General features: G+C 32.8%; 1 protein-coding gene across 2 annotated transcripts; it reads right to left on the bottom strand.

The window, feature by feature from the left end:
* Window positions 1-623: 623 nt before the first annotated feature.
* Window positions 624-11,829, bottom strand: LOC101213224 (glutamate synthase [NADH], amyloplastic). 2 transcript variants are annotated; one of them, XM_011653296.2, is made up of 22 exons: window positions 10,955-11,829; window positions 10,676-10,795; window positions 10,271-10,384; window positions 9,927-10,079; window positions 9,691-9,791; window positions 9,515-9,608; window positions 8,937-9,046; window positions 8,719-8,822; window positions 8,379-8,558; window positions 7,941-8,284; window positions 7,799-7,860; window positions 7,242-7,711; window positions 6,283-7,152; window positions 5,885-6,039; window positions 5,438-5,599; window positions 3,748-5,349; window positions 3,392-3,607; window positions 3,012-3,280; window positions 2,543-2,848; window positions 2,178-2,445; window positions 1,800-2,057; window positions 624-1,456 (listed from the first exon to the last, which is right to left on the bottom strand). In XM_011653296.2, the coding sequence occupies exons 1-22, from the start codon at window positions 11,345-11,347 to the stop codon at window positions 1,148-1,150; spliced, it is 6,660 nt and encodes a 2,219-aa protein (XP_011651598.1). In that variant the 5' UTR covers window positions 11,348-11,829; the 3' UTR covers window positions 624-1,147. The 2 variants fall into 2 exon arrangements, with proteins under 2 accessions (XP_011651598.1, XP_011651599.1); XM_011653297.2 differs by lacking the exons at window positions 9,691-9,791; window positions 9,927-10,079; window positions 10,271-10,384; window positions 10,676-10,795; window positions 10,955-11,829 and adding an exon at window positions 9,391-9,453 and having other exon boundaries at window positions 9,537-9,553.
* Window positions 11,830-24,114: the final 12,285 nt, after the last annotated feature.

Here is a 24,114-nt window from a genome sequence, read left to right as displayed (position 1 = left end):
TTATTTTAAATTCAATATTGGAAAATCCTTGAAGAGACCCATTCCAAGTTCAAAATTGAAATTTGTCTTTTTTTTCACAACTTTCGAATTTTTTTCTTAATTTCTTTGGATAAGAAAATGCGATAAAAAGCTATCTTCTATAAAAATAAAATAAAATAAAATAAAAAATGACTCGAGAAGCAAGAGCCAATAAAATAAAATAAAAAATGACTCGAGAAGCAAGAGCCAATCCAAACCCCACGTAATTTGAAGTCAACAAGGGTAAAAAATGACTCAAGAAGCAAGAGCCAATCCAAACGCCACGTAATTTGAAGTTAACAAGGGTAAAAAAAACACATTCGTGTATGATGCAGAAAATTAAAGTATTTTAAAACATAAACTTAAGAATCGGTCTAAAGGTTGGATTAAAAGAAAGTAAACTTGGAACCAAAAAAAGTCTATGAAAAAGATGCCTTTTTTTCTTAATCCAAATCCATAAATTTGGTCCTAAAAGTATGTTTTGTTTTGTTTTTAATTATTATTATTATTCCACTTGTACCTTCACTGTATAATAGACAAGCCTTTTTTATTGAAGACCATGTAAAAGTATGAAGATTCGAAAGTAACGTGAAGGAGCAAGCAAAGATTTTAATAGCCATCTGACTTCAAAATTCTGATATTAATCAACTTCAAAGTGCAAGAACATTTTAACTTGCCAACAACCCATAACAATAATCAAAGAGATTAACCCAAACTGTACATTATTCATTTTTGAGAAAAACAGAGCCAACTATCTAAAAACTTGAAAGGGGGATTGAGAATTTTCAAAACACCTATCAACATATGATAAGAAACAAAATGTAAAAACCACCAAAAGTACTACAAATATCACAAACCTCTCTACTATATATTATTTAACCTATCTCCACATCATCATTCACCATTCCTCCCTTTACCTTACCCTTCTAAAAATATAATAATAATAGTAATAGAGCCAACAGCAGAAACCAAATCCTCACATGCTGCACCACCTTGCTTCTGGGTGCTCCCTCTGGAATTGGCTTTTTATTGAGTAGAAAATGTTATCAAATCTTTCTTCAGCCAAAAGTATTTTGAATTTTTCCTTTTCTCCATTTTTGGGGAAAGCTTGGACAAAAGCTTTTATCGCCTATGTCATTACTGTGTGTCTGCTGCTACTACTACTATCTTGTTGTCTATTTTTATAATCTTGAGAGCCGTTACCAACGCCTTCATACCCTCCTTCACCTACAATACCCCCCTTGTCCTCCTTTGCTAAATACTTGTCCACCTGAGCAGCTGCTTGCCGTCCTTCCGAGATAGCCCAAACCACAAGGGATTGGCCTCGACGACAGTCTCCCGCTGCAAATACTCCGTCTACAGTAGTTGAGAAGCGGCCATACTCGGCCTTGAAGTTAGACCTATTGTCTTTCTCTATGCTAAGCTTCTCTGCTACTGTCTGTAAAATGCAAAGAAACAAGAGCATACATGTTAAGCAACTTCAGCAAGTGTTGTGTATGTTTGTCATAGTTCGGCTCGGATTAGACATGTTTTACTGTAGGTTAACAATAATAAGTCATCCGTACAATCAAGTGGTTGGTTTAACTTTAAGATAATTCATTTTAGAAATGTTGAAGTACTCGACCAACTACTAAAAAAAGCTTATGAAACACTTCAATGAGTACTTAAAACAACCTTTATCCTAAGAATTTAAATAATAAGAATTTTTTTTTAAAATCTAATTTAATAATTACTTTCTTGAAAAGCACTCCTTTTCTCTAGTAATGAATGAAACTACTAACCGATTCAGGCCCCAGGAACCCCATCGCCAGTAAAACAAGATCCGCCTCTATTATTTCCTCGCTGCCTTCCACCTCCTTAAACTGGAACCTTCCGTCGGCATCTTTCTCCCACTGAACACGAATTACTTCAAGTCCTTTCACTACCCCATTCTCATCTCCAATAAACCGCTTAGTCAAAACCTCGTATGTTCTTGGATCTTTTCCGAATTTGGCAGCTGCTTCCTGGTGCCCATAATCAACTCGGAATATTCTAGGCCACTGCAACTCCGCAAATGGTGAATTTAATGAATATATAACCCCATCAACCAAAGTAATTCAACAATCATCCACTGCTTATAGAAAGCAGGATGACAGGTTAAAAGGAAAAAGAAGGCAAACCTGCGGCCAAGGGTTTCCGGGAGCCCTGGTCTGTGGCGGCTGTGGAAGAAGCTCGAGGTTTACTATCCTACTGCAACCATGCCTTATAGAGGTTCCTATGCAATCTGTCCCAGTGTCACCACCACCAATCACAACTACCTTCTTGTCTTTTGCAGAAATGTAGTTGCCGTCTTGGAGATTGCTATCAAGCAAGCTCTTTGTGTTTGAATGAAGAAATTCCATGGCAAAATGGACTCCAGCTAGTTCTCGTCCAGGTACAGGAAGGTCCCTGAGACCGACAAACATTACTCAGCTTATATTCCAGATATTCTTCAAGATGATTGGAACTGTCCATCAAAATTGGTTACGAAATTAAAGAGACTTACCTTGGTTTTGTTGCACCAACAGCCAAAACGAGTGCATCATTTTCCTTGCGAAGCTGATCAAGAGAATATGACGGATCAGTTCCAACATTAGCATTAACAACAAAGTTAACACCTTCCTCTGCCATAAGGTTAACCCGCCGCTGAACTACATCCACTTTGTCAGTCTTCATATTTGGAACTCCATACATCATAAGTCCTCCAATTCTGTCAGCTCTTTCATACACAGTTACCTTGTGTCCCATTTTATTTAGCTGGTCGGCTGCAGCCAAGCCAGCTGGTCCACTCCCAACAATAGCTACTTGTTTCCTGCATTCATTAACAGATTTATTAAAATTGAATTGAGCGGTTTAAAACAAAACAACCATTATAACGGTGTCCTAATAATATTAAAGTAGTTACTAATACAGAAAAGTTGATCTATCCACGAAGTTGGTGCCTTACACAACGAATGACAGAAAAAACAGCATACCCGGATCTCGCTTGGGGAGGCCGTGGAATCATCCACCCCTCTTCAAAGGCCTTGTCTATGATGGCACATTCAATGTTTTTGATGGACACAGGATTCTCAATAATGCCCAGAACACAAGATCCTTCACACGGTGCTGGGCAGACACGGCCAGTAAACTCTGGGAAGTTGTTTGTTTCAAGAAGCCGCTCCAGGGCTTCACGCCACCTATTCTGATAAACTAACTCATTGAATTCAGGAATCTTGTTACCAAGAGGGCAACCCGAGTTCTCCTGAAATTAGTTTTTAGAAAAGATCAGGGTGAGAAAAAAGAAAGTAAATGCTCGTAAAGTAGGAAAAAACACGTTGTATAAGAGTAAAAGAAAGACATCAATGATCGTCACCTGATGGCAAAAGGGGGTACCACAATCCATGCATCGAGCTGATTGAGTCTTTAAGAGCGGCCCAGGTTTTGATTCCTCCATAACCTCATTCCAATCTCCCATTCGAACATTAGGATCTCTGTACTTCACTCCTTCACGTTCATAAGCGATAAAACCTCGATGCTTAACAGCATCGGGTATCTCAGTAGGTCTCTTTGGAGGTTCTGTCTTTTCAACCTTTAGATGAAAGTTCAAAGTCAGACCAGAACGGTGCAAGGAGATCAAATTTAACAACAATCAAGATAAAATGACTTCCAAACTGGAGAGTGGTCAATGAAACTTTAAAGTAAATTAGTCTATTGGAACTCAAAAGTTACCTGTTCGGAATTCCCATTCAACGAGGCAGCAGCCATTTTCTTGAGCTCCTCAAAAGCATCCTTTTCAACTAACTCTGCCTCATCCAACTCCTCAGCATCTTTAGCAGATGGTTCTGAAGCCTCTTTGACAGCTTCTTGAACTTTTATGTTGGCAAGAATACGCTTATATTCCCTTGGGAAGACCTTAATAAATCTAGGCAATAGGTTCTCAAAGTTGTCAAGGACTTCTTTGGCTAAATTGCTTGATGTGTGACGCTGATGCTGCTGTATCATCATTTTTAGAGTCAAAATATCATCCTCTTCTTCAACTTTATCTAGATCCACAAGCTCTAGATTGCATCGGGATTCAAATTTACCATCCATGTCAAGAACATAAGCAATACCTCCACTCATACCAGCAGCAAAATTCCTTCCAGTTTTCCCAAGAATGACAACAGTGCCACCAGTCATATATTCACATCCATGATCGCCAACACCCTCCACAACAGCCTTTGCCCCTGAATTACGAACACAAAACCTTTCTGCTGCCATCCCATTGAAATAGGCCTCACCACTTGTAGCACCATAAAGAGCCACATTACCTATGATTATGTTCTCCTTGGGATCAAATAAACTTCCCTTTGGTGGGTAAACAACAATTTTGCCACCTGATAATCCTTTGCCAACATAGTCATTGCTGTCACCCTCCAGCTCTAGCATTATCCCAGGGCAGAGAAACGCTCCAAGACTCTGTCCAGCACTTCCACTGAATTTGATATGAATAGTTTCAGAAGGAAGCCCAGCCATGTGGTAACGCTTGGTTACCTCATGGCTAAGCATTGTTCCGACGGCACGGTTAACATTGATGATTGGTGTTTCAATGTACACAGGGATACTTTTTTCTAAAGCAGACTTTGAAAGTGCAATCAGTTTTTGATCCAAAGCCATGTCCAGACCATGATCTTGTTTCTGCACGCAGTATTGAGCAGCTTCAGGTCGTAGATCAGCAGCAGGTCTGAGAAGCAGAGATAGATCAATATTCTCTAGCTTCTCATTTTGCCAAGCAACTTCTTTATCAACTTCTAACACATCTGAACGACCAACCATCTGATTGACGGTACGAAATCCAAGCTGTGACATGATCTCCCTCATTTCCTCAGCTACCATAAAGAAAAAGTTGATCACATGTTCAGGTTCTCCTGCAAACTTCTCTCGAAGAACAGGATCTTGAGTAGCAATTCCAACAGGACATGTGTTTTTGTGGCACTTCCTCATCATAATGCAGCCCATTGTGATAAGGGGTGCAGTGCTGAAGCCAAATTCCTCTGCACCAAGCAAAGCAGCTATAGCCACATCTCTTCCGGTTTTTAATTGACCATCCGTCTGAAGCACTGTACGACCACGAAGGTCATTAGCAACCAGAGTTTGGTGAGTTTCAGCCAACCCCAGTTCCCAAGGAAGCCCAGCATTCTTGATGCCAGTCCACCTTGATGCACCTGTACCTCCATCATGACCTGAAATTAGTACATGATCTGCATGGCCCTTAACAACTCCACTAGCAATTACACCAACACCTGCTTCAGAAACCAACTTCACACTAATCCGAGCAGCTGGATTTGAATTCTGAAAGCCAACAGGAAAGAAAAACACTCAAAAAGTCGGTTGTAAGAGGTTTGTATTTGTATACTATTGGCTTCACAGCCTAATTTACCTTGAGATCATGGATTAACTGAGCAAGATCTTCAATAGAATATATATCATGATGAGGAGGTGGGCTGATAAGCCCTACCCCAGCTGTAGAGTTTCTCGTTTTTGCAATTTCACCAACCACTTTATGACCAGGAAGTTCACCACCTTCACCAGGCTTGGCACCCTGACACAATAACAATTTTGCATATTAAAATAGAGCAAATTTTCAGACAATAAATAGCGATAATTCTTATTTAACCTCACCACATTCAAATGTAGATATCAATTAAAGATGCAAAAACACCCAGAGGTGCTTTGCAGACACAGCGACATCTGCCATGAACATAGTTCCATAAAAAAAAGATGAACCTCTGTTCCAATAGGAGTGAAGAGGCAAAATGGAATGCAAATAGGAAAACACACCAACATGAACAACCAGATGAATTCAAACAAAATATCAAAAGAATACCTGAGCCATTTTAATCTGCAGTTCGTCTGCATTAGTGAGGTAGTAAATTGAAACTCCAAACCTCCCACTCGCGACTTGTTTGATAGAACTTCTCTTTGGATTCATTGAACCATCAGGAAGAGGCTCCATTCGAGATGGTTGCTCACCTCCCTCACCTTCAACAGAAATTATCGTACAATTCAGCATATAGCAAAGGTAATGATGCCAATATCTATCACTAAAAAACATTATGTTTGGAAAGTTTAAAGGGAGAGACAAAGTATATATTTGTTAAAAGACCAAAAGAATGAAACAATAAAATGAAAAAATTGGTCTCAGAAAGAAGGGTGGAAAAATTAAAACTACTAGAAAATTCTCCATTTCCCTTGAAGGAACTTGAGGTTGAGAATAAGACACACCTGTGTTCGATTTTCCACCAATTTTGTTCATCGCCATGGCCAAAGTAGTGTGTGCCTCCAGAGAGATTGATCCATAACTCATTGCACCAGTGCAAAAGCGCTTAACAATTTCACTAGCAGGCTCCACTTCATCCAAAGGAATACTCGCTCCCGTCTCTTTGAATTTCAGAAGTCCTCTCAAATTACATGCTTTATTTAGCTCATGGACAAGCTTGGAGTACTCCTTATAGGCATTTACACTATTAGTTCGAGCAGCCTCTTGCAATTTTGCCATGACAACTGGATCGTTTAAGTGAATTTCACCACCTTTCCGCCAATGATAATCCCCAGGGTTTGGTAATGCTACAGCTTCTGCACTACCAGGGGGGAAAGCTCTAGAGGGGAAAGCCATTTCATGCAAATTATGCGCATCACGAGCCAGCATCTCAAATGTTGCACCCTCAACTCTGCTTGGAGTTCCAGCAAAGCACTTCTCAACCACTTCGGATGAAAGGCCAAGTGCTTCAAAAATTTGGGCACCTTTATACGAGGCCAAAGTTGATATTCCCATCTTCGCAAGAACTTTCATCATCCCGTAGTTGCTTGCCTTGAAATACTTTTTGACCAATTCCTCCTTGGTGTGGAATTCCCCACTTGATTTTGCCGGAATTTTTCCGTCAATTTGTAATCTCCAGATGGCTTCAATAGCCAGGTAAGGGCATATAGCATCAGCACCGAACCCCACAAGTGTACAAAAATGGTGAACTTCACGGGGTTCTGCAGATTCTACTATCAAGCCAACTTGAGTGCGTTCTAGATTTTTAACTAGATACTGATGGACAGCACCAACAGCCAGGAGTGAGCTCACAGAAACACGCTTGCTTGAGAATGCTAGAAAATAAATAGAGAAAAATAAACAGGTTAGAAGATGCATAACTAAAAGTAGAAAGCATAAATGAGAATGCAAAACACTAGAATACCTCTATCAGAAAGAACAAGTGTGGTAAAACCCTCGTTAATTGCATTCTGAGCTTCAGAACAAATCCTATCCAAGGTCTCCTCCAATCCTCTCCTACCAAGGTATTTTGGATATGTGATATCTAAAACTTTACTTCGCCAGCCCCTATAGTTCATCTTTTTTATTGCTTCCATTTCTCCAATGGATAAGAGAGGACCTTTCAATGAGAGCCGATGACATTGTTCTTCAGTAGTTTCAGTTAGATCCCCTTCTGGACCAATCATACATTGCATGGAGGTCACTATCTTTTCTCTGATGGGATCAATGGGAGGATTTGTAACCTGTGCGAACATTTGCTTGAAGTACTCAAAGGTGAGCTTTTCTCTGTTGGACATGACAGCTAAGGGAGTATCGTTTCCCATGGAACCAAGGGCCTCAACACCATCTTTTGCCATAGGAAGCAACAACATCTCCAAGGCTTCAGTAGTGTAGCTGCACAAAAAGTTCAAATTGAAATTACAGTTTGCCTTAGTACAGGAATGGATTTAGATGGGTTATGCAGCAGCTCATTATACATACCCAAAGGCTTTCAAGGGAGTTATTAAGCCATGAATGCCCATATTGTTCATATTGTCCTCAGCCTACAAGTCATAAATGAGTTAATCATTAGACAAGTATAATCAATGAATAGCTATGGGTGATTGACTCCATCCATACTTACAGACAATGCTCCTGCAATCGTTGGAGAAGTCATTTCACTTTTATCAATTGAGCTAATGACGTCCTTTAGCTCAATCTTCTGGTTTTTAAGCCACTCTCCATAAGGCCTAGCAAGAGAATATTGCTGCTTCAGGGCTTCATCGTCTACAACAACATGATTTTCAAAATCCACTAAAAGCATCATCCCAGGGTTGAGCCTTCCTTTCCGTGAAACATCTTCTGGTGCAATGTCTACAACACCAACCTCACTGGCCATTATAACTCTCCCACTGTGAGTTACATAGAAACGACCAGGCCGCAGTCCATTGCGATCCAAAGTAGCTCCAAGATAGCGACCATCAGTAACTACAAAAAATATTGCAAATCATCAAAAATTCAGAATTCTCATGTAAAACAAAATTTGAAGTGATTTGGAAGTATAAGTATCATAATGTATTACATGAAATAAGAGCCGGTCCATCCCATGGTTCCATAAGACAAGAGAAGTACTCATATAATGCCTTCCTCTGAGGATCCATATTCTTGTCGTTTTGCCATGCTTCAGGGATCATCATCATGACAGCTTCTGGAAGACTTCTACCAGCTCTAATTAAAAGCTCAAGAACACCGTCAAAAGCTCCTGTAGGGTGGAAAGCCAAAAAATAATATAAATAGATATATCTATAACCATGTATCATGCAATAAGCAGGCAAAGAACAATAGCAGTTTTACAGGTTGAGCACAAGCAGATATATGCATACAAGCCCAAAGAGATGAAATGAAAAATAGCCGTAGTTCACCTGAATCTGAAGAACTGGCATCCACAATAGGCAATAGATGTTTTAACTCGTCTTCTGATAGGCCGAGTTCCTTACACTTCAGCAGACCTTCACGTGCCTTCATCCTAAGGGACAAAGAAAAGTTTTCTTCAGAATAATCTATGAAGCAGTTTACAAGATATTGAAAGAGAATAAATAAGGGAATGAGCAACTTTCATAAGTCCACTCAGAAAGCATACCAATTCACGTTGCCTCTAAGGGTGTTGATTTCTCCATTGTGGCCCAAAACACGCATAGGCTGAGCACGATCCCAACTAGGGAAAGTGTTGGTTGAGAACCGAGAGTGTACCTGCACAGATATTTTAAAAACCCAATTTGTCACTTTTTTCTTTGTATCATTCCTTCTTTTGGCAAAATATAAAGAGAAACAACAAATTACAGGCAGTCATCATCTTTGGTCAACCTTGACAGTGATTTATAGCCTAAGCTAGACAGTTACAAAACGATTTCTTTTCAAATGACTATTGCAGGCTGAATTCTCGACCAACTGATCACAGATGGCTGCCTTGTGTTTCTGTAAATATGATTCACTTGGTAGTGAGGTTTCTTACCAAAGTCACCCAACCATCCAATCCAGCATCCAAATTTAACAAGAAATCAAGGGAGTGGAAGAACTTAAGAGATCATTCAAACCTCAATGCCTCAGAAGTCATTCCTCAACCTTGCATCTCTCTTCAGTTACTGGTTGTTCCCATGCTGTTTGTTGGAGTATATGAAGTTAGTGGAGAAGAAGAAAGTGAATGGATAAAATATTTACCAGGGCCATGTAGCTCGTAAACCTTTCATTCCCAAGATCCAGGTAATAATCTTTCAATTGTACAGGCTTCAACTGACCTTTGTACACAATAGTCCTACAAAATTACGGCTGTGAATTCATGTTCTGACAAAATTAAAGTCAAATCTTATAGAAAATTCTCGCCCTTTCCGAATTACCTTGAGGAGAGAGAACATATGTAGAAATCTCTAGCACCACCGTGCTCGAGATTTAGTGCAGCACGAATTGCTACCATTGAAAGCCTTCTTAATATGTACATCTATTTGAAAAAACACACAAATAACCACCCGGTTCAGATTTAAACATAACCAAATAGATTCATAATTGCACATTAAAGAAATAGCAGGACCAAACTACTGACCCCAGTAAATTACAAAATGGATGGGAAGATCACCTGTTTCTCCAAGTCAACTTTCGATTTTGTACTTGGGGTAAGGAACACTTGCTCAATCACAGGTTCCGTCAGCAGGGCAGACTTCCCCAATCCAGTATTGTCTGTTTGCACAGACCGCCATCCAAGAACAGAGTGCCCAAGTGATTCAGCAACCTTAAACACGCAAATACAGAATTGAACCATCAATAGATCACAGATTACATCATACGAACTTCATACTTAACTACTAAACTAATACATTTTTAAACAGAATAGAACAACTTAGCTCGAAATTACAAGTTACCTACTTAGAGCAGAAAATCAAGAGAAAAAGATGAAAAGAAAATTCAGTAGCAGAAAAATACCTGTGCAAATACTTTTTTACTCTCTTCTCTACGAGAATCCGAAGTGGGCAAGAAAAACATGCCAACGGCATACTGCCCCGCCGGTGGGAGTTCGAAACCATTATCTCTTGCCGCCTAAAAGAGGACAACTATCAGTACCGGTAAACAAGAACCAATCTTCTACGAAAACTTTTTCGGTAATTAGTAATTAATTTCGCAATATTCCGTGTAAAATATTACTTGTGTATCGTATAATTCATTCATGAAACCGTGATTAATCATTATATTTAAATGGTAGAAGGTAAATCAAAATCGAAAAGAAGAATCAGATTTCCTTCAAAAAAAAAAAAAAACATTTTTGTGAACAATCATAAAAGAAATTAATCAAAATTAAAAATGAAAGCAAAACGATACGAAAATTCATGCCTGTTTAAAGAACTCGTGCGGAAGAGCAAGAAGAATTCCAGCTCCATCACCAGTATTTGTTTCACAACCGCAAGCACCTCTATGTGACATACGAACCAACATTTCCAAAGCATCTGTAATCTGCAAAAAGCAAAACCACCCAAATTCGAAAAAGAATTTTAATACTAATATACCGAATACATATCCACGTTACAAAGGAATCCAACCCTAATATGGCATACAATATTTCCATACACAAAACAAAAACAATTTAGAAAACAAAAATCTCATGATGCTAACCGTTTTGCGGCTGGTTTCGCCGGATAATTCAGCAACAAACCCAACTCCACAGGAGTCCTTATCGAACGAAGGATCATAAAGACCAAGAGGTTTCTCAGGCACAGACGACAAACCCGACCGGACAGCAAGTCGGAGCTTCGGTGACCGGCCAGGACCATCCAAATGCCAAAACTGAACTCTTCCAGATCCCGGAGCCCTCAAGCGGGCTCCAAAAAACTTCTTCTCCGACACATTTAACAACCCGGACGTTCCCTTGGAAGCGGAACATCGAGCAGCTCTCGCTCCTAAACGAGTTTTGGGGTTAACATTCAATTGAGGCTTAACAGAGGTGTTATCATTAAATGTGTAAGGAGCAGCCGGAAGTTTAAGAAGAGAACCAGGTTTCGCCAGCATTGTATAATCACAAACGAGATTAATACAACAAATATACTGTCACAATACACAAATATAGAATTCCCACGTCGTACAAAGAGCAACTCAGCGGATCTGAGAGTTGAATATATGAACAAAACAGAAACTCAAAATTAACGAAATGGGTGTTTAGGATTTATCAAAAAGGAAAGAAAAAAGAAAAAAAAAAAGAAACAGAAAGTTGTATTAAGATTAAGAAAGAAGGAGTATGATTTAAATAATATATTGGGTGCTATGTTTAGGGGGAAAATCAGGAAGATGTATTCAAATCTGGAAGCAAGAAAATCGAAAAAATCTCCTTACGACCAGCAGATTTAAAGAGGAAAGAGGTTTAAACAAACAAACAGATTTAGCCGAAAAATCGGTGGAAGCGGCCGATAAATTCAGCAGCAGCAGTTGTGCTATTAGGTTTCTTATTTCTTCTTCTTCACATATAAGGATGAAGATGAGTGAGGATTTATAGAAAAAGAAAACCCAACAATGAAAGCATAGATGAGAGAGAGATAAACAAAGTTTTCTTTCTTTTTTTCTCTTAAGATGTGAGAGAGAGCGTGGGGACCACAAGAGCCCAGGGGAGGGAACCGAGGGCTAATTTCGTCATTTACTTACTGTTTATTTTTGTTTTCATATTTTTATAATACAAAGTGACAGCTCAGATTTCTCAAAATATTCCACGTGGATCTTTGGCCTATGCGGCACGCTACAGCCGCTTACGGTGGACCCCACTCGTAGATAAAATCATAAAAACTTTTATCTTAATCATACAACAACCCCTTCCTCCACGGTTGTTTTTCCTTTTGCCGTCATAGGTCGCCACCGTTTTTATTATACCACCTAGACTCGGACCCGAACCTTCAAACATCCCACTGGGAACAAAAAGAAAAAGGAAAAATGTAATAAGAGACCGTAAAAGTAGAAAACCTATACTGACATGGAATATTTGTTTTCTGTTTACTTTTGAAACCAATAAATTAACACCAATTACCCATACAACTATGTAATAACTTTTTTAAATTTCATTGGAAATCAAAGACGTCGATGAGGGTATTTAGGTCACTTAACATACCCAACCTCGCACTCTCGTGGCCTCAATTCCTTCTATACCCTCTCCCCTATTTCATTCGTTTATACGTTCATTTATGAATGTTTTATTTATTAACCACTGGATTCTATCATCTGGGTCAAATTTGTAATTTAACAGTAATTTAATTAATGTACTACATATACAATCTATCTCTTACGTTCCTACTGGCTTACCAAATTAATTAAAAAATTAAACCCTTTCATAACAAATCATACCTTTTAAAATCTCTAACATCTAAGATAAGAAAGAACAATAATAAAAGGATAAATTTTGAAGTGATTCTAATTTGTTTTTTATATAATCGCTTATTAATATTACAACACAAGCTCTCGAACTAATCCTATAGTCAACTTTTTAAAATTCCTTTTATTTTAAGAGCAACTTTTAATTTTGACCTTCTACTTTACAGCAATGGATGAGAGTGTGAAGATGGAAATTAAAAAAAGGAAAGAAGAAATGTGAAAGTAGGGTAAGTATGAGAACTGGTGGGTGGGGGTAAAATGGTAAAAGAGAGGGAGGGGTTGGTGTAAATGTAAAGGGAAAAATGAGAAGTTAAAAAGGAAATAAATATAAAAAGAAGAGAAGAGGGAGAGACGCGGCCAATAGTATTTAGGAGAAAAGGCCGCCACTGGAATTTACGCGGCCAATAGTTAGTGATTTTTCTCAATTCATATTTTAATATTTTGCTTTAACATCATCATCATCATCACCCATTACACCAACAAAATAATACATCCCATATATGTATCTGTACTTTTATATATAAATATATGCTAATCTAAGTCATCTAATTTTCTTTTAGTTTATATAATATATATATATGTTAATTAATTCAGTATTTTACTCAATTTTGTCAATGTCAATCACATATTTGAACCCTTATTTTAATAACAAAATTCATGTATCAAACCAACTTTTTCCGGTTAAATCTGGTGTATCAACACTTGGTTTTCGCCACAACATAATATATAATAATCATATTTTTAACCTCACACTGCTCTAGTATAATTACATGTAGTTAAGATAAAAGATTCGAATTATTGACTTTGAGATTGATGATATGCAAGTAACGTGTCAATTGAATTAGAGTTGAAGTTAGAAAATATGTGTTTAATTCAATATGAAAGAAAAATGTTTTTGTATTCGAATGAGGGATTGCATATACAAAGCACTACCTAAAGTCGTCGTTATAAATTATTGAGGATGAACGTCATGCATGAGATATTTTACCATATGCACACTCAAAAGGATCTATTATTAAATAAAATTGTGTATTGTGTTGATCACATCCATGTCGACTCTTCGCATCTCAACACTACAATTCAAGTGTGACATAAATTTTTCTTTTTATTTATAGAATATTTTACTCAATTTGTCAATGTCTAGTGCGTGTATAAGTTATATATTATTCAAATTATTATGTATGCAACTAGTTGAAGTTGCTTCCAATATCAAAATCAAGTGTATGAAGACAGTCTTTTGATATCAAAGCACTAATATAATCATACTTTTTCAACTAAAATATATTTAATGCAAAAAGTATTGGTTCACATCCAATAATAGTATAATGAAATTGTTGATACAAGACGCTACCTAAAGTTCATGCAATAAAATATTAAAAGAATGACATCGTGCTTGAGATATTTCACCACATACGTCCAACTAACGAGAGATTTTTATTAAACAATGACACGTAACTTGTCCAATGACACGTAACTTATTTTTAACGTTAAACTAAGTAGCATGAATAGAATATAGAAAGTTGACATAGTCACACCAAATAGTAAATTTTGCAAAAGATGGCGATGACCATAAAATAAGAAACGAATTTTAGAAGACTGGAAAAATAAAGATAAAGAGGATGGTATAAAATGTGAATGAAATTGGAATATTGTGTATTTTATTTATTTATTTTTACAATGAAGAGAGAGAGAGAAATTAGAAAGGAAAGGAAGAAGAGAGAGAAATAAAGATGGTGATATTATACCAACTTGGGGGTGACTTAGGGAGTCGGCATCAAAAGAAGAGAGAGAAGAAGAAGTAAAGAAGCACTTTTCTTGCAAATAAAGTTATAAGTGCTTCGTATTATCAATATCAGATATGTACGGATTCTAATTATTTTCATTTCTTTTTCTTATATATATATATATAAGAGAATAAGATTGTCTGTTGTATATCCATGCCTTCCAATACGTTTAAACTCTATTTTTGTTCTTACAACTTTTTTAATTTTTTCATTTTGAAAAAATATATTTTTCACATTTAAAACACTGCACTAACTTAAATACGTACAACCACTCGTTATAGTTTAGAATTTTAACTTTTAATTAAAATTTAGACCATAAATTCATGTTTTATCAAATAACTTAAAAAAGTAACTATCTTTAAGATTTTAATTGGTTAGTATATATAATTTTTTTGTGATTTACAGAGATGTTTTCTTTTCTTCCCAATTCTCTCTCTTTTTTAAGATTTGTGATTTATTGTGAGAATATTTGAGTGCAATATTGTAGAGCTAATTTATAATGGGTTGTACTTGCTTTGAAAGTAAAAGGTAGGGAGCCTCTAAGGGATGAAGGATATTTAAGTTTTGGAAAAAATAAAAACAAAATTAATTTCTAAGTTTATTTGATTCAAGGGGGTTGATTATGCTTGCCATACAAAATGTATAGAACAAACTAACAAAATTTATCGGTCATTTGTCAATTTAATTATTATAATAAATTTTAAAATTTAATCATCCAAATATAAAAGTCATGTCATCATTCAATTATATAGCGTTTTTAAATATTACGAGACAAAAATAGAACAAAAGACAATGTTACGTTATTATTCATCCAAAATTATATAATTATATTTAATGATAAGTTGGATAGAATAACCAATGAATTTATTTTCATATAAATGTGTTTCTAAAATTAGATTGAAAGGAGAGGGTATTTTATTTCACCCAACTTAATGATTTTGACTCATTATCTAGAAATACACCTGTCTAACCAGCCATATATATACTCTCTTTTTTCTTTTATTGTTAAATGTATGGGTACATATTTATATGAATTTATTTTGTTTTATCCATGTAAATTATACATACACATTATTTACTTTTAGTACAATAATTGAGGTACGTGTTCTTATATATATAGATAAATGAATCTTCCACCAAATTGGTTACACGTATTAACGATAATTATACAATATGGAAAAAAAAATATTAGAAGATTATACAGGGACATTATTATTATCTTTTTCACAGTTCTCATTCTTTATAAAAGTAATTATTTTTTTCTTTTAAGAAAAAGTACAAGGGACATATCTTATCAACTATTTTTCCAAAATGTTTGCGATTAAATTCATGGTTTCAAATCAAAAGAATGATTGAGATGAAAGGAGCTTGACTTTGTCACCCCTTTTAAACATGTAATAAATGAGAAATCAAAATATATTGATTGAAAGTCTTGAAAATAATTAGAAATGATTGATGGTCATGGAAATAAAAAGAAAGTAATTTTAATTCTTTCCTTCCTTTACCTATTTTTATTTTCAAACTTCTTATTTTGCAATCTAGTTCTTGTCAATGACCTAAACAACCAAACTAAAAAAGAAAAAAAGATTAGACTCGTTTAGAAAGCAGTTTTTATTTTTCAGTTTTTTAATTAAGAATTTGATTAAGAATTCAACCATTTTATTTAAATATATATAAATCATTATAAAAAATAAAAAGAAAACACATTTATTTTTAAAAATAAAAAACAAGAAAAATTGATTAGTTGCCAAACAAAACCTAATTTTGATAAATAGTTTATGATATCAAGTACATAAGTTTAGTTTGAAATGGAAAAAAATGAAAAGTATCTAATAGGATATGATTTTGATGTATGATGTCCATTTGTGTGTTATTGCATATATATGTGTTTGAGTCAATTGTGTCCAACACCATATTCAATTTGAATAATAAAAGTGACATTTGAATGAGAGATGAAAATAGGCCTACCAAATGGGACCCTTTGTTTTAAATGATGTGTTTGGTTGAGAAAATTATTAAGCATGCCTTTGAAAAGTAAGCCCCTAAGACACTGATTTCTCAACTATGGTTGTTGGAAATGAAAAGACTTTCATTTTTTTTTTTTTTTAACCTATTGTCTTGTGTTGGGTCAAAGGTCAAAGTTAATGATTTTGGTTTCACAACCCAATTTTAACCATTTGAGTATTTTAGGGTAGAAATATTAAAATTGAACAAATTTCAAATTAGACCAAAAGCAAAGAAGACTAGAAAGTGAGATGGGTTAGCAGAGATGGTGATATGATGTACAAGTTTTGTTCACCTAAGAATGCTAATTTTAGAAAGGAAGAAAACTGAATTTGGAGTGTAAAATGAATGGTAATTGAGAACGTGAGAGAATTGAATTTAAACCATATATGTGCCCTTTGGGAGAATGGCCCTTAATCTTATAACCTAAGAAAGTCAAACGTCACTAGTGAAAGACATCTACCTATCTAATTTTGTTTGTCCTATTATATAATGTTATTTTCCATTTATATTCCCAATCTTATCTTTTGTATATATATATATATCAAGTATATATTAGATTCAATAGATGTCAACAAAATATTGGCACTATTCTTTGGGGTGATTTTCTTCCCTTATATTATTAGTCTTTATAAGTTTTGGCTTTATTAATTTGGTGTTACATTGCTTTTTTAGATTTTTCTTTTTCTTTCAAATTTTATGTTATTTATATTAGTCTATATGCTTTTAAATGTTGTTTACTTTTAGTCTAATCTAGAAATACAAAGAACAAACACATTTTAAAAAGAAAATATACTAGAAATTCAGTAATTCAAACTAGAATTAACCAAGGGCAATAAAAAATTTAGATAGAATAACGTAAATAACTATATTTTCTTGAACAATTTTTTAAATGTTTCAATTATTTTAACATGTCTTCGCTTAGTCATATTTTATTTTTCGTTTTAAAAATAAAACATATGTTTCTTCCGATTTCTTACAATATTTTAGGTAAAATAATTGAATTTCGAAAACGTTTTTTAATAAAAAAAAATTGGTCTTGTTTTTAAAACTAATTCTAACAATAGATGAGAAAACAAAAGATATGTAAAGATAAAAAGAGCCTTTGAGTAAATAAAAAGAAAAGAAAAGAAGTAAATTTACTGAGGCAGTAGGTTTTGTTTGGGTAGGGCGTGGAGCAGGAGTTATTCTGTTTTCCAAAGAAAGGTCGATCCATCGGTGAGCACGTGGGAGTGACAGCTGCAGTGAAATGGACTTGAGTACACTGGAACACGTCTCGTCAAGTTTCGTCCTTCTGTGTTCCAAAAATTGGAAACAGGCGTGCGACGTCGTTTTCCGCGTCTCGGTTTAACGCAGCATGTAGCTAAACGACATCGTATAGTTGTGCCTTTTTTTAATTTTTCATTTTGGAAAGTATATGTTTCAGGTCGTTTACAGGGGCAGTGGTAGTGGCAGTGGCAGAGACATTGCCACATTCACATTGGTTCTTTTAACTTACCAAACGGTGTCGTCTCTTCTCATTATTCATCTAATTTCTAATTTTGTTTAAGACATCCAAATTTTACACCCTTTTCCCTATACTTTATTATAATCCTTTTTTTCTCAACTCTCTCATCATTCTTTTAAACATCAATACATTAACAAACCTTTTTTTTTTACTTTCTTTCTTTCTTAATTCATACAACAAAATAAAGTTAACTAATCCAAACTCTACTTTAATCAAATAGAATCATCCTTAAAATTCAAATCAAAATCTTATAATCATATGTTACACTCGTAGGTCTTGTTCCAATTTAGGAAGAAAAAAAACTCATGTTAATTACACAAATTTTAAAAATCACTAAAAAGACAAAAATAGCTTCTAACCCTTTGATTCTCCATTCACCCACGAATTGAAAATGGCAACAAAAAGATTCAATTCTAAGTTTGTAGAGGTAGTGTTGTCGTGTGCGTGTAGGGTCATCCCCACTCTTTTCCCAAGGCGTTAAAAAGGTTTTTGTTTTTTGGAATAGAAAACAGTGATTTTTTTTACAAGATATAGATATAAAATGGTTGTTAGAGTTTCGTAACTACGAGTAATCGTGCATAAAAATACCATATTATTATTTTGGTCAATGGTAGTTGGAAAAGTGAATCCAATTCTCCATCAATTCAAACGGGGATATATGAATTTCTTTTTATCATGTTCAAAGTGCTAATTAATGTTGATTCCAAAAGGCCCCCTATCTAATTTGTCTTTATATTACTGTTATTGTAACATTAAAGTAATCGACATCTTAATTTTTACCCAAATTCTCATGTGAAAGAATGTTCAGTGATAACTAAAACGTACAATTTTGTGTGAAGCTATCTTTAATATTTAATATAATAATACAAGCATGGAGCAAAATTCTACATATTTGATTAATTTTAAAATCTAACAAATATTACTTTTTAATTTATTTTCACCATTTCATTCTAAATTTTAGAAATACACCTTTTTCGTTTCTACATCTATAATAACAAAAATAAACTCATTTCATTCGTGTGTTTTCAAGACGTACCTTTCTAGTTTATGAAGTTTTAAAAATAGTCTTATTAGAAGTAAAATATGATAGGATGATTTTTAGATTTTTTATAATATGAAATATCATATAATTATTTATTTTAAAATAAACGTAAAGTTATTTGATGAATTTTTTAAAATTATTTTTAAGAGTTAGGAATTAAAAAGTTACATTTCAACCATTGAAACATCAAATCAGTTATTAATGTAAATTTGAGTACTAAAAAAATATCTTTTTAAAAATCATATAACAAACGTAACTACCATTTTTTAAAAAATAAAAACAGAGACTAAAAAGAAAATTGAATGCTAATTTAGAGTTATATGAGTGTTGTAATTAATGTTTGGTAAATGTGATTGATAATGGGACTTCTCTAGTAGTGATGTTCCTACCAAATATAATAAAGTGTGTTCACATTAATGTTAAAAATAATATATAGTATCCACAATTATAGCCATCCATGTGCCATTACAAATTAAAAAAAAAAAAAGAAGAAGAAGAAGAAGGGGAAAAGAAAAAGGGAGGCTTTATTTTTTCCTCCTAAAGGCATATAAAATATATTGCTTTTCAAATGGAATCTGAAGCATATAATAGAATACAAAGTGAAAAAAGGCAAATGTGTGTGCATCACATTTAAATCTAAGGTAGGGCCCAATCTTGAAATGACGCCCCGGCCCCTCCCAAAAAAATAAGATTCAATTCAATTTTATATATACACATATATAAGGGCATATTGACATCTCCATGTGTTTCAACTTTTTAATATAATGTATTCTTTTAAGGGTCCATCTTGCTAGCCAACTTCAAAACAATCTCATTGAAATCAAAGATCATCATGTAGTTTTCTAAACATTCAAACTTGTACTTTTTTTTCATATAAACTTCTGTCTATCTTTTAATTGGTTAAAGAAGTTGTTAGAAATAACTGTACCCTCTACCCTTTTAACATATCTTTACAAAATCATATAATATATATATATATTATCAACTTTAAACATATTCACTTTCCACATTCAACTCTCCCTTATAGATACCATGTAAATTTTTATAACACCTCAACCTAAAACAAATATAGAAACGTTTCTTACTTTTACTAACAAATACTTACATTTTAAAAAATATATTTTTAAAATATAAAATATAATTTTTAATACAACAACCGTATACAACTTGAGACTTAAATTAATGAGTTTTTTTGTAATTGAAAAACAGAGAGTAAAAATTGTAATTAAAGTTATAAAATAAGTAAGAACACATAAAAATTTGAATATATTGTACATATTTTCAATTACGTCATTAATAATGTGGGTGAACAAAAACAAAAATATTTAGTAAATTATTAATACATATTTGAATTCTCCAACATAATAAGAAATGAAATAAAATAAATTTATGTCGATATTCCCAATGATAGTAAGTGATCAAATAATAATGAGGAATATAAAGAATTGCCAAATTGAATATAGAAATAATCTCATAAAATTGTCGGATACTAACATATTAGTTAAGTTCATGTGACAATTATTAATTAAGTAAAAGTAGCTTATTAACATTTAATAACAATTCAGTTATAGAACATAAAAGGAAAAAAATATAAAGTTTGACTTCTAATTAACAAATTATTAATTAACATTGTATAATTCCAAATGATTAAAGCTTATGGAATTTGATTTGGGAAGTTTGATTTAATATATAATATATATGATAAAGTAGAGTGTATGATCTACGCTGATATTAGTCTAACCACCCTCACTATTTGTCCATAAGAATTATATAACTTCATTAAATCATTATTAATGACAGTGTTTAAAAGAAATATCAAATCATATATTGACTCTCACTAATTAAACTCCAATTTTTTCAAAAAGAAAAATATAGTGTTAAGTAAAATTACAAAAATAGAGATATAAGAATTTGAAATTGTATAAATATAGTCCTCAAACTTTCATTTGCAATAATATAGTTAATGTAAGTCAGTCTCTATTTGTAAAAACTAGTGTTAAAGATTAATAATTTTTTTTTATATAAATAAATCAATAAACTAATTAAATACTCATTTTTCACAAAATACACAGTTCACGTACAAAATAACAAAAACTAAATCTATTTTGATGATAATTTATAATAACTATTTCGAGTTTAGAAATCAAATTAAAAAAAAAAGTAAAAAATTAAGTAAAATTTTAATTAAAAAGTTGGAATAGTCAAATAGAGTATATATTCTTAAAAGTGATAATATATGCTTTATATATTTCATTATGGAATGAGAATAAGATTAAAAAGAAACAAAAACACATTTTGAAAATGGGTTCTCATTCTCATTTTTAATTGGAGTTCTTGGTGTTCAATTATAAACCATCTGTTTGTAAACAAGCCAAACAATTCATCAACCCAAAACCCCTACTTAAATATAGTATATATATTAATTATTATCATAATATAAAGTTTGTTTTATCCCATTAATGTTGTAATTTATGAAAATTGGCCTTCTCTTAGCTTCCACATGCATCACTCTCCCAATTCCCTTTTATTGGTATCCCTCCTTTTACTTTAATTTATTCCATACCCACAAAATAGAGCCTGTCACAGATCTCTTTCACTAGGATTATACCAAAATTGCTACCAAATTTTTGTCCACCAATTTCAAGATACCACTTTTTTAAATGAATTTTAATTTATATATTTAAATATGGAAGGTTGTATTAATTTAAATTCTAAACTAATGATTATACTAATTAGAACCTCAAATTTATAAATTTATAAATTTATAAATATATAAATTTAAATTAAAGGTGAGCATCCACCCATTTATTATATTAAAACAATTCAGTTGGACTTGATCTGATTTTATTTTACACTTATTTTCTCCAAAATTTTCTATTTCTTTAATATTATTCTTCCCTTAAGCTGTTGGATTCTTTTTCTATTCTTTTAAATAATATATTTTAGAATAAGTATATGTAATAATATTAGTATTTATATTATATTATGTAATATATATTTAAGAAAAATACATACTTTGATTTAATTGACTTTATACAATAATGGTCCAATGAATTTTCTTTTAGAAAATTGCCATTGGTTGAATTAGTTCCAATTTGAGTTTTGGGCCGTCTCTAATTTAAACTTATATTTATGAATTGATACATCTATCAAACTTGATTCCTTTTAATTGATATTTATCTTTTGTGTTTTCTTTTTTTAACATAATTTTAATTATTCTTCTAACCTTTATTCCTAAAAAAGTAAAATATATATTTCAATTCATAATTAAATATATTGTTGAAAAAAATGCTATGCTCTTTTATTTAAACTAAAAAAAGATTATATATTTTTATAATTATACGAAAAGTAATTTATTAAGATAGACCTTATCTAAAAGGTCGATTTTTTAATGGTCGATGTAATCTACAAATTTCTATAGTACCACGAAGTTTATTTATTTATTTTACTTTATAATATTGGCAATGGAAATTTTTATTATTTATTATTGGTAGAAATTTTATTGATAGAATTTCCATGTCTAGAAAGTTAAAAGCTCATAAAACTAAACCTAATAAACAAGAGAAGTGAAAGGTAAGGGAAATACATAATATACCAATTTAAAGGGAATAGTTATCATATAAGATCAAGCTGTCCAAACCATATATTATATTTAAATTAACATTGAAATCATATAATATAAAGTGGGAAAATATAATAAGAAGAAAAAAGGAACATGGAAATCTCCGTAAATTATTAAATAATTTCACTTTTATTTATTCAAGGTACAATAACAACAACCAACTGTACTAAATAATGAGTTAAATAAAGTAAATTAAGAAAAGGAAAATTAAAACCCAAAAAATGAATTTAAAGTTTTGGAGTTTTTGACTTTGAATGGTTGGTTTAGATTAAATAGAGTGGCTTATTAATTATTTATATTTCACCAAGATCAAGACAATAAAGATTCTATGAAGAGATTTAAATAATTAAGTAATCTAAATAAAATATTTGTTCTTTTAATTAATTATTAAGCATAAGAAGATGAAAATAAAGCATATAATGGCATAATAATCTATGAAATATTATATTTTAAAATGAATTAAATTGTTTGGTGGAACGAAGGGGTCGTGTGCTCCACAAGGCATTCATGATAGTAGGCCAATCAAGTTTAACTATAAATAAACTTTTATTTAATAAAGGTACCCATCTTTATTTTTAATAATAAGAGAAAAATCAATGGGTACTTATAACTATAACTTATGATTATACACCATCCAATTAAAAATATTAAAAATTAAATCATCAAATTCGTACCGATCTTAAAATTGAGCTTTGAAACTTGGTGTGACCCTAATAATTGGATTTCTAATAATCAAAATTGAACTCTCAAAGCTAATATAATAATTGAAAATTTAAATGTATAATTTTAAGCTGTAACTACACCATACTGGTGGTTTTTACCATTTGCCTTGAATTGTAAGATTAATTTTTGGTGATTTAGAAGTTTGATTTATAATATTTGATTGTTTTTTTTTCTTTTGTTAATACAAATACTTTAATACAATCATTGTGTATCGTGTATCAACAGTGAACAAATAACTCAACTTGCAAAGATATTTCTTTAAAGGCATATATTAGACAACAACAAAGAGGGGTTCCATCTGGACCAAGGTACAAAATAGAATGCACAAGCCAATAAACTCATAAGGGGAACACCTCCAAGCTCAAACATCACACACAACAAGTAAAATAGAAAATCAACACAAGCAAAGACAAATGAAAAGGTGGAGACAGGATAACAAAAACCACTCAAACAAACCAAACAATACTCTTGCAGCACCAACACCAACAATAGCAAAGAGAGTTTTTATGCAAAGATCAGTAAAAATCTTGAATTTCATTTATATAACCTCACAAGGTAGGTTCATATGCAACACTTAATTTAATTTTGGGTTAGAATATTAATATTATTGTAGGATTAAAAAAATAACTATAATGTAAGATGTATACTTTTCATCTATATCGACCTTCTTAACAAAAAAAAAAAAAATAAAAACCAAATTTCCAAGTGGAGGAATGAGATAGGAAACTAATTTTAATTTGG

This window comes from Cucumis sativus, chromosome 3 (assembly GCF_000004075.3).
Source record: "Cucumis sativus cultivar 9930 chromosome 3, Cucumber_9930_V3, whole genome shotgun sequence".
NCBI classification, from domain to species: Eukaryota; Viridiplantae; Streptophyta; class Magnoliopsida; order Cucurbitales; family Cucurbitaceae; genus Cucumis; species Cucumis sativus.
The sequence above is the reverse complement of the archived record's forward strand: the minus strand, read 5'-3'. Positions and strand labels throughout refer to the sequence as shown.

What these genes read in the sequence shown, in the direction of transcription:
- LOC101213224 (XM_011653296.2), bottom strand. Translation starts at nt 11,347, where the DNA reads ATGCTGGCGAAACCTGGTTCTCTTCTTAAACTTCCGGCTGCTCCTTAC. An exon ending in GTACCCCCTTTTGCCATCAG is followed by an intron (nt 3,281 to 3,391) that starts GTGACGATCATT and finishes AACTAATTTCAG; the next exon opens with GAGAACTCGGGTTGCCCTCT. An exon ending in GTTGGTGCAACAAAACCAAG is followed by an intron (nt 2,446 to 2,542) that starts GTAAGTCTCTTT and finishes TGTCGGTCTCAG; the next exon opens with GGACCTTCCTGTACCTGGAC.